Here is a 9369-nt window from a genome sequence, read left to right on the forward strand (position 1 = left end):
ACGCAATGTTAATAAACCCAGCATGTATGACTACTAAAATCTCAAGTTAATAGTTTTTACCTACCTGAAAAGCAGAATTCAATTAATGTGTTATCATACATGTCTTTTGAAACAAAACATATACAGCTGAATCCAAAGAAAACCAAAAGCATACAGTTCAGTGTTTTTATTATTGTTTTTCAGCCTTTCCAGTGCAATTTAGCTTTACGTGACATACAAAGCCTTATTTCATGAGCAAACATCAATGATCATTTGAAATATACTGTACACATTGTTTTTATATTGAAATATAAAAACAGTTGCTGTATTAGAGTAGCATCTGCAGCTGTCCTTCCTTCACTCACTCTGCTCTTCTTCTTTGCAGCATTAAAGGTCACAATTCATTTTCACTAAATGAACAAAAAAGCCCCTAACCTTCTGCATAGCATCTCCTTTATGTTTCTCAGAAGAAATTCACACAGGATTGCAACAGCTTGAGGGCACACAAATGACAATTGTACTACCTTTAAAAATAGAAGTGTACATGACACCCTTTTGCAAAACTTCCTGCTTAATGCAGAAGTTAATTACTGAGAAAGATTCATAAGAAGTGACTGGCGTACAACCAATATGCTATTTTAAAATGTCTTACTGCCATGAGGAAATAAAGGAAACAAACATTAAACATTGAATAACTGTCTAAAGGACCAGCATAAAACATGAAACAGCTCATATACATTCTGTTTTAAACAATAAAAATGGCAAGACATTACTGGGAATTTAAATACACTTTTTATATACAAGTCTGGTTTTGCAAAGCATTACATGTAAACTATACAACAGATAACAACTTACAGTACCCTTTCTGAGAACAACACAGCACATCCAGTGCCCATCGGGAAAAATAATTCTAGATCAAGTACAGTACTATTTGTTGATCATTTTAAGTTGTGAAGTGCACATTTTCAGGGTGTGCGTGCAATTCAAGTTCCCCATTTTGGAAAACAAGACATTGCAAAAGAATACATAAATTTCCTGTGTGGCATAAGAACTAGCTCACAGGAATGCTCCTCATAAAAATTACTAAAAAACAAGCAAGGCAGTACAACAACCTTTTTAAGATGGACAGTTAAGCTCTAGTATCACAGGAAATGGGTAGCTTCTGCCATCTGCTTTATGTCTAAAAAAAAAAAAAAACTAAACTAACACTATCTTCTGTTCTTATCACTTCTCACTTTGGTCAGATCAACCACCAGCATCCTCTTTACTCATTTGTTGCCTAATTTCTAGAGAAGAGGACTGTCTACTGATATAAGATTATGTTTTTGTTATTCTTAACACATCAACATCTTGTCAAGAATGAGAATCTTTATACAGAAAATGGGTTTGCTTAACCTACATAGACATTCGAGTGCAAAACAAAAGCACAAGTGCAAACATTTAAAGCCACAATTTATCCAAAAATAAATATTGTCATCACTATATCTTGTTCCACAGAAGAAAAGCATGCACGTTTCTATTTTGATGAATTATTTCTTTAAAAGCTAAGATACACCAAGTCGACAGCTGGCCCTTCGCCAATGTCGCCGAGCATCTTTTGGCCTAGTTTGTTTGGTATGTTCCACACGTTGGCTCTCGTCGGGTTTACTGCAGAGGCAGTTTGCATGATTCAACATGTTGAATTGGTATCAGGGCGGTCAGCGAGAATGAGAACGAGTCCGAGAATTTAAGTAATGTAAATGAGCAACTAAATAAACACTGTTCAAATGTTATGTGATCTTACCCAAGCATTAGATAATACATTATAAATGATAATATATTTTCATAACAACATGAGCCACTTAAAATGAATATTAATGAATGTTAATAACATCACAGATATTCAAAATAGTAAGCAAATGCTGCTTTATGTTTCGTATATCTGCGTATATCTCGTATATATTCTTGATTCGGGTTCTCCTTTTGAATGACGAATAAATAGAGTTGAAGTCAAAAGTTTACATCCTCCTTCCAGAATCTGCAAAATGTTAACTATTTTGCCAAAATAAGAGGGATCATACAAAATGCATGTTATTGTTTATTTAGTACTATTACAGAACGTTCAAATGCTCACTGATGCTCCAGAAGGAAAAGTTATGCATTAAGAGCTGGGGGGTTAAAACTTTTGAACAGAATGAAAATGTGTACATTTTTCTTATTTGCCTAAATATCATATTTTTCTCTTAGTACTGCCCTTCAGAGGCTACGGAAGATGGTTACATGTTTCCAAGAAAACAAAATAAGTTAATTTACCCCGATCTTCAAATTCAAAAAGTTTTCACCCTCCTTAATGCATTCTGTGTCCTTCTGAAGCATCAGTGAGCGTTTGAACCTTCTGTAATAGTTGCATATGAGTCCCTCAGTTGTCCTCAGTGTGAAGAGATGGATCTCTAAATCATACAGTCATTATTGGAAAGGGTTCAAATACACAAAAATGCTGGAAAATCAAATAATTTGTCAGATGGAGCAGCATTTACTTCACAAAACCATAGTTCACTGACAAACTTTGCAATATCGAGTTCAAAATAGGATATGTATCGCCTCTGATTTCACAGGCTCTGTGTAGTAAATGCTGCTCCATCCGATAGCACTTGATGGAAATTTACGACTAATCACAGAACCGGCATTACTGACGAGATGCATAATAATTGCATCCCATTTTTTGCACAACCCTAGACCTAAAGGATTCTTCTGAAGAGCAGCAGGCAGTTTAACTTTAACTTTATGTCAGATTTCTTATTCAGCTCTGTACTAACTAAACAATAACATGCAGTTTGTATGACCCCTCTTATTTTGGTAAAATAATTTAACATTTAGCAGATTCTGAAAGGAGGGTGTAAACTTTTGACCTCAACTGTACTATTGAAAGCTGCTGATAAAGACAGTTAATTTGCCTTACGCAGGAGCAGAACGCATGTGTTAAGTTTGCAGTCGGCTGTTTTCTGAGTCGTGTGTTGAAGTGCAGCATTTTGGTCCAGACGCTGCCGACACAAGGTATCAACACCGTTACCTTTCATCGCTGCTAGTTATTTGAAATCGCCTTGGTGTGTCCTGGCCTTAAGAGACCATATGACAGTGAATCAAATATGTGACCGTGGACCACAAAACCGTAAATGTCAATTTTTTGAAACTGAGATTTATACACCATCTGAAAGCCGATGTATGGTTTACTAGGATAGGGCAATGTTTGGCCGAGATACAACTATTTGAAAATCTGGAATCTGAGGGTGCAAGCAAAAACAATATATTGAGAAAATTGCCTTTAAAGTTGTCCAAATGAAGTTCTTCACAGTGCATATTACTAATCTAACTAACTAAAAATTAAGTTTTGATATTTTTATGGTGGGAAATTTACAAAATATCTTCATGGAACATGATCTTTACTTAATATCCTAATGATTTTTGGCATAAAAGAGAAATAAAACATTTTGACCAATACACTGTATTTTGGCTATTGCTACAAATATACCCGTGCTACATATAACTGGTTTTGTGGTCAAGGGTCACATATAAGGCTGAAAAAACTTCAGTGTATAAGGCATTTATCATATGTGTTGAATAATTTGAAGAGTTTGAAATTCTCTTTAGTTTGAAGGTGAAGCCTGCAGAGGCAGCATTTGAAAATCATGACAATCATTTGATTGCATTTAAAGGAACAGTTCACCTCAAAATGAAAGTTCTATCATCATTTGCCCAGCCTCACAACTTCTTCTGTGGAAAACAGAAGGATTTAAAAAAAAAAAATTGAATAAAATCTTTTAAAAGATAGAAAGAAAAGTCACAACGTGAGGGTAAGTAAATTATGACAGCACTTTAATTTTTTGCGTGAACTATCCTTTGAAGAATCCAAACAGAACCTAATTTGGAATTGAAAAAGAAAAAAACTCTGGAAAAAATTCTATTTAGAACAAGCAGATTTTTCACAGCTGTTTCCTGCTCTTCTTCAATGTTCAGAGCTCGCTCTGATGTCTGCTTTTCAGTGATATACCCGTGCTTAACGTGTTGCGTGAGCAGTGTTTGTTATTCTTGACATTTTTGAAATGATTCTGGATGTACTTGCGGAACGTTGTGGTGGCAAAGCAATACACCAGCGGGTCCAACAGGCAGTTGAACCCCATAAGCATGAGGGTGATCTGGTGAGCATCGTTAATTTTTTGCCGCGTTTCCATACTCCAATCTTCCTTGAGGTACAGCACAGACAACACCCAGGGACCCTGCACCACGTGGTGGGGCAGGAAACAGATCACAAAGACGCCTATGACAGCACACAGCATCCTCAAAGCCCTGCGCTTAGTACCACCAGGGCGCTTTCCTGTGCTGGCTCGAGGCTGACTGATGGGTTGAGACAGAAGAGCTCGAGCGATCGAGATGTTGCAGATGATCACCATCGAGAAAACAAGAAAGAACAAACCAATAATGATGAAGTGCGTGACGGCCATTGTGTATTTAGTAGAGTAATCTTCGTTTTGATAACCCTCAAAACATCGAGAAATGCTACTGCTGTTATCCTTCGGGATTCCGTTATCAATCAGATTATTCACTGATGCTAAAAGAGTGAGGCACCAGATAAAAGCTGAAATGATTACTCCACGTTTCCAGCAGTCAGAAGAAGCAGCCACCAGTGGCCTGGTGACGGCCCAGTAACGGTTGATGCTGATGACAGTAAGGAAGAGAATAGAGCAGTATGTGTTGATGAAGAAAAATGAGCCAGTGATACGACAGGGCACATCTTTGTAATCCCAGTGACCGTTGTTCACGTAGTAGCCAATCCATAACGGTAAAGCAGACACAAACAGCAGGTCTGCAACGGTTAGGTTGGTCATGTAGATTCGAATCTCATTCATGGCTTTAGACTCTCGCATATGGTGCAGCACATAAAGAGCGTAGCAGTTGGCTAGCAACCCAAAGATAAAGACCAGGCTGTGTAGAATATTGGAAAGAGGGTGTAACGAAACTCTGAATCAATGAAGTTGTAGACCTTGCTGTTATTTCCAGAGGTCACCATTTTTTCCATCTGGGAAGAAAACAGACTGAAACGACAATATACAATTACAACTTGATTACTTCAGTATACTTTGATATAGTCCTCCATAAAATGATAGTCGCTAATCTGGATATGGAGGAGGAAGTCTTCCCCTCTCTGTTTTTAATGGTTAGAATTCATTAACCACTCTAGACTTCCTAGCTTTTTATGGTAAGTGTTGTGTTAACCCTCTGGGGTTCTTCGTCGTCCAGTCACACTCAGGACCTTCACGGTCAAAAGTGACCGGACCCCTGAAATCATTATTGTTTTTTTTTCAGTAAAATCAATCAAATGTATTTTTGTTCAATAATATTTTTTTCTTTTTTTCTGTGGTGTTTTGAGAGAATTTTATGATAATAATGAATATTTATGCAATAATTATGATCTATTTTTTCCCTTTGAATATAATAGAAAATTTTTATATATATATAATTTTTATTATTTTTTAATTAATGCTGTATTTCAGTTTAAAGTAGAGACCTGGCCTATAGAAAACAATTTTTTGAAGTCAGATTGGTGCCATCTGGTGGTGTAGTGAGCATAATTATCAAGCAATGTCATATTTTAACCACTAGGTGAATGTACTGCTCTCAATAGAAGGGCTTGTGAATTCTAGTTGTTTTTGCACATATTTGCCTTTGCCTTTTCAGGTTGTGGATTTTAATATATCATATGAGATTATCAAAGACTATTTTTTTTTTATTATTTGCCAAGTTTTTTGTTTTTTTTGATTGGTTTAACTGGTAATTTGAAGTGCCAGTTTTACTTTATAATACAGTCAAACCTGAACATTGCATTAGAAAGAGAACCAATGGAAAGCATTTTGTTACCCATTGTTTTAATTCTAACTTAAAAATGTGTGTGACTTTTGCATTTTGGATCCAATGTCTCCCTTTTATTTGATTCATTGATTTTGTTTCACATATTCTCACATTTCTCTGTTACAGTCTCACCAGTCTCATATTTCCCTATGTGTGTGTGTGTGTGTGTGTGTGTGTGTGTGTGTGTGTGTCTATTTTGCAACCTTGATGGCTTACAGTCTCATGCTTTCATTGCTGTGCACTTTATTTCTTACATTGATTGCTTCTATTTCACACATTTCCCAAAATTAGCTTTTGAAATGATACACGTTTATTTGTGTGTGTGTGTGTTTTTGTGTGTATAAGTGTGTGTGTGTGTGAGTGTATTGTAGTGTTTTGCACTACTGATGTTTTAGAGAGTCACCCCTTCACTGTCGTGTGCTTTTTTTCTGGATTGTGGCTGATTTGTAGATTGTATGCACAAAAAAACTCTGTATTTTCATATTTTTGCCAATTTCCCATTCATTTCCTATGGCCGGTCATTTTTGACCGAAGGCCCCGAGTGTGACTATTTTTTTTACGACCACTTAGACTTTTCAAATCCTGTCCCCAATTTTTTTGTGTGTTCATATACCAAGTACCATAAAAGTCACTAAGTTTCGTACCATTCCGATGAAGCTACGATTTTTAATTTTTTTTTATTTAAAAAAATCCGGTCAAAAGTGACCGAAGAACCCCAGAGGGTTAAATGTAAAGTGTCAAATTTCATTCATTATTGAAATAATGAAACTGAAATTGCTTGAAACAGGTTTCCCAAACACCTGAACCCTCAACTGCCACTGGCTGGCCTAAACTAACATGCCTGACCTAAAGTCAGACACTGGTTGGACAATGTTTTGATTTTGTCACAAAACGTACATTTTCAACCTTCAAATGGCTTTCTATTGGGCCGTTCACACATTTTTTCAGTGAACAATTTAAGCAGTGGATGAGAAAAAAACGTTTTTTAAATATTTTTTTTTCTAAAACATGTCATTCCCAAGATGCTGCAAAACACTTTTAAAAACTTTAAAAAATGCTCTTTTCTTAAAATCATTATTTAAATAATTTAAGAGTCGCAAATCACACAGCACACAAACAATGCTCATGACAATATTTCAATCACATATACTACATACATGCAAAAACTTAATATATAGGCCTGCTTCGGGGTTTAGAGTTGTCACTAGGATATCTGAAAATGACATATCATGTTTATGTGTTTCTATTGACCAGAAATGTGGGAGGGCAGCATTGAGAGTGGTTACATATATTTCTCATGATTACATGTTCTGAAAAGCATTAGGTTTTTTTTCTCATCATTGCATATCTATATACAATCTCTTTGCTGAAAGCAGGAAATGAATTTACTTTTTTTTTTTCTTCAAAAAAAAACCCCCACAGACACCATATTACATCGAAATGTTTTTCTTATCGTAAGTGCCACAAGACGTGTACTTTTCGTTCAGTGTTTTTGAAATGGAAAAGTTATTTAGTTATTTGAATATATAACGTAGAAACTAACAATAAGAGACCTCAAAATCTTGACCTCAAAACAGCTTGTGAACATTTGTTATCTCCCAGGAACTTTACTGACCATGTTAACCTTTGTGGCATGCAAAGGAGGCATCTTGCACTACATAGCATATTGTTATGCATTATGTGTAAGCTGTCACAATGAGACCTGCCAGCAAACAGCAGCTTTTTAGCAACAGTAGATAAAAACAGATATATGTTACACAATGTTTCACAATAAATCATTATATTGTGGACATTTACCTGAATATATGTTTATTTTCTAATTATACAACCATTGTGACAACTAGCCCCGGTCTCCCCTACAACTGATTACAATAGCCATAAAAATGTGTAACTGTAAGCAGAACCACACACCTTGCTTATTTACGTTATATCGCAATGTATTACACTAATAATAAATTGTTCATTTGTACTTTTTTACCGTATTGCACGGTATGAGACACTTTTATTGCTAATGAATCATACAGTGGGTTTTTCCAGCGTTACATGTGTCAATATTCCATCCTCACAAAACCGTGTGAAGTTTTGTCTTTTGACACATTGACATGTTTCGCAAGCAGAACAAACGATATGGAAATATCGTAGTCAATACTGAAACAGCAACAAACTAGAGTTTTACTTAACTGATATGTACAACAACAACAACAATGCTGCTGGTTTTTATTCGTGTCAGATCACGTTTTATCTCAGCAGAAATACACGGTCTATACTGCAAGACGCCACAACTATCTATCGTCTAGTCTATTACACATTAAAATACACACTTTTACCTGAATAGAATAACTTTTAAACTACAAAAATCGATTAATCTCTTAACCTACCTTGTAATTGCCAGTAAATGTGATGCTCAAGCGTTGCTCTCTGAGTGTTCACGCCTTCACCCCTCCGCTTTTCTTATCACACGTAACATTAGTTACACCCCCAGCTGTCACTTCCTATGTTCCAAATCCTTTCCAAAGAACTTTGTTAACAATCTTTGTATACACCATGGGCGTCGCTATGGCATTTTTTTTGGGGGGGGGACAACGCGTTCTTTAATTCGCAGACCGCGGTGACGCAGAGCGAAAAACAAAGGACAAGGTCTGTTTATCGATAGACTGTTATAATATCTGCATCTGTGCAGTTTAAAAACAGTATATAAAATATCATGTGGGGAGCAGTCGGTTCCCCATCTACCCTTACCAACAAGAAGTAGACTTCAAGTTTATTTTATTAAGTATACGTAAGTAAAGTTCAAGTATATTTTAAAGTATACTTTATGTAGTAAGTATACAAATATCAGCATACTAGTAGTATACTTTCCAGTATACTACTTTAATACTCCTTGGGACTAAATTGGCCCAATTTCTAGTATATAAAAGTATATTTTTAAGTATACTTTAAGTATAACAGTAGTAAACTTTGAGTACCCAACTAGTTTACATCTATGTTTTCAGTTTGTACTGCAAGTATACCAAAAGTGAACTAACAGGTATACTGATAGTTTACTAATTAAATACTTTTTATGCATTTTTAGTACACTTTCTGGTATAGTCTCAGTAAAATACTAGATTAGTAGTTTTATACCGTAAGTATACCCATAAGTTTTCTTTAAGTAAACTTTGTATCATACTTCAAGTATACTGTTATATCCCTATTTAGGTATTCATTTGTGTATATGTTGTTTTATGAATATCTTAACATACAAAACATTATGAATAACTTAATCTAATATGTAGACCACTTTGTCTTTGTTTGTAAAGCATTTTAAAAAATTAAGATATCCAGTAAATGGATGTAAATGGTTGAAAGTATCTAGGCCTCAAAACTAGACACACAAACCTCAAGAACGGTGGCAATCAGCAAATAGTAAAAAGATTAGATCTTTACATCACAGTACAACAAATAACTAACAATAATGACAAAACAACAACAAAAAAAGTTTAAATGAAGTCAGCAAACAGCCAAAAC

The 9369-nt window shown here is 35.3% G+C and overlaps 1 protein-coding gene and 1 long non-coding RNA gene across 2 annotated transcripts in view; both read right to left on the minus strand.

Annotated features, from left to right (window-relative positions):
* LOC127180260 (uncharacterized) overlaps positions 1 to 8400 on the minus strand; it is a 35647-nt gene extending 27247 nt beyond the window's left edge. The window contains exon 1 of the long non-coding RNA XR_007829606.1: positions 8241 to 8400. This is a non-coding gene — a long non-coding RNA (uncharacterized LOC127180260). The remainder of the gene's footprint in view (positions 1 to 8240) is intronic.
* On the minus strand, positions 152 to 5048 carry ptafr (platelet-activating factor receptor). The gene is given in 2 exon segments (XM_051134274.1): positions 152 to 4940; positions 4943 to 5048. Coding segments are annotated over 2 exon segments (1062 nt in total). The 5' UTR covers positions 5033 to 5048; the 3' UTR covers positions 152 to 3968.
* Positions 8401 to 9369: the final 969 nt, after the last annotated feature.

Source organism: Labeo rohita, chromosome 17 (assembly GCF_022985175.1).
Source record: "Labeo rohita strain BAU-BD-2019 chromosome 17, IGBB_LRoh.1.0, whole genome shotgun sequence".
Lineage (NCBI taxonomy): Eukaryota > Metazoa > Chordata > Actinopteri > Cypriniformes > Cyprinidae > Labeo > Labeo rohita.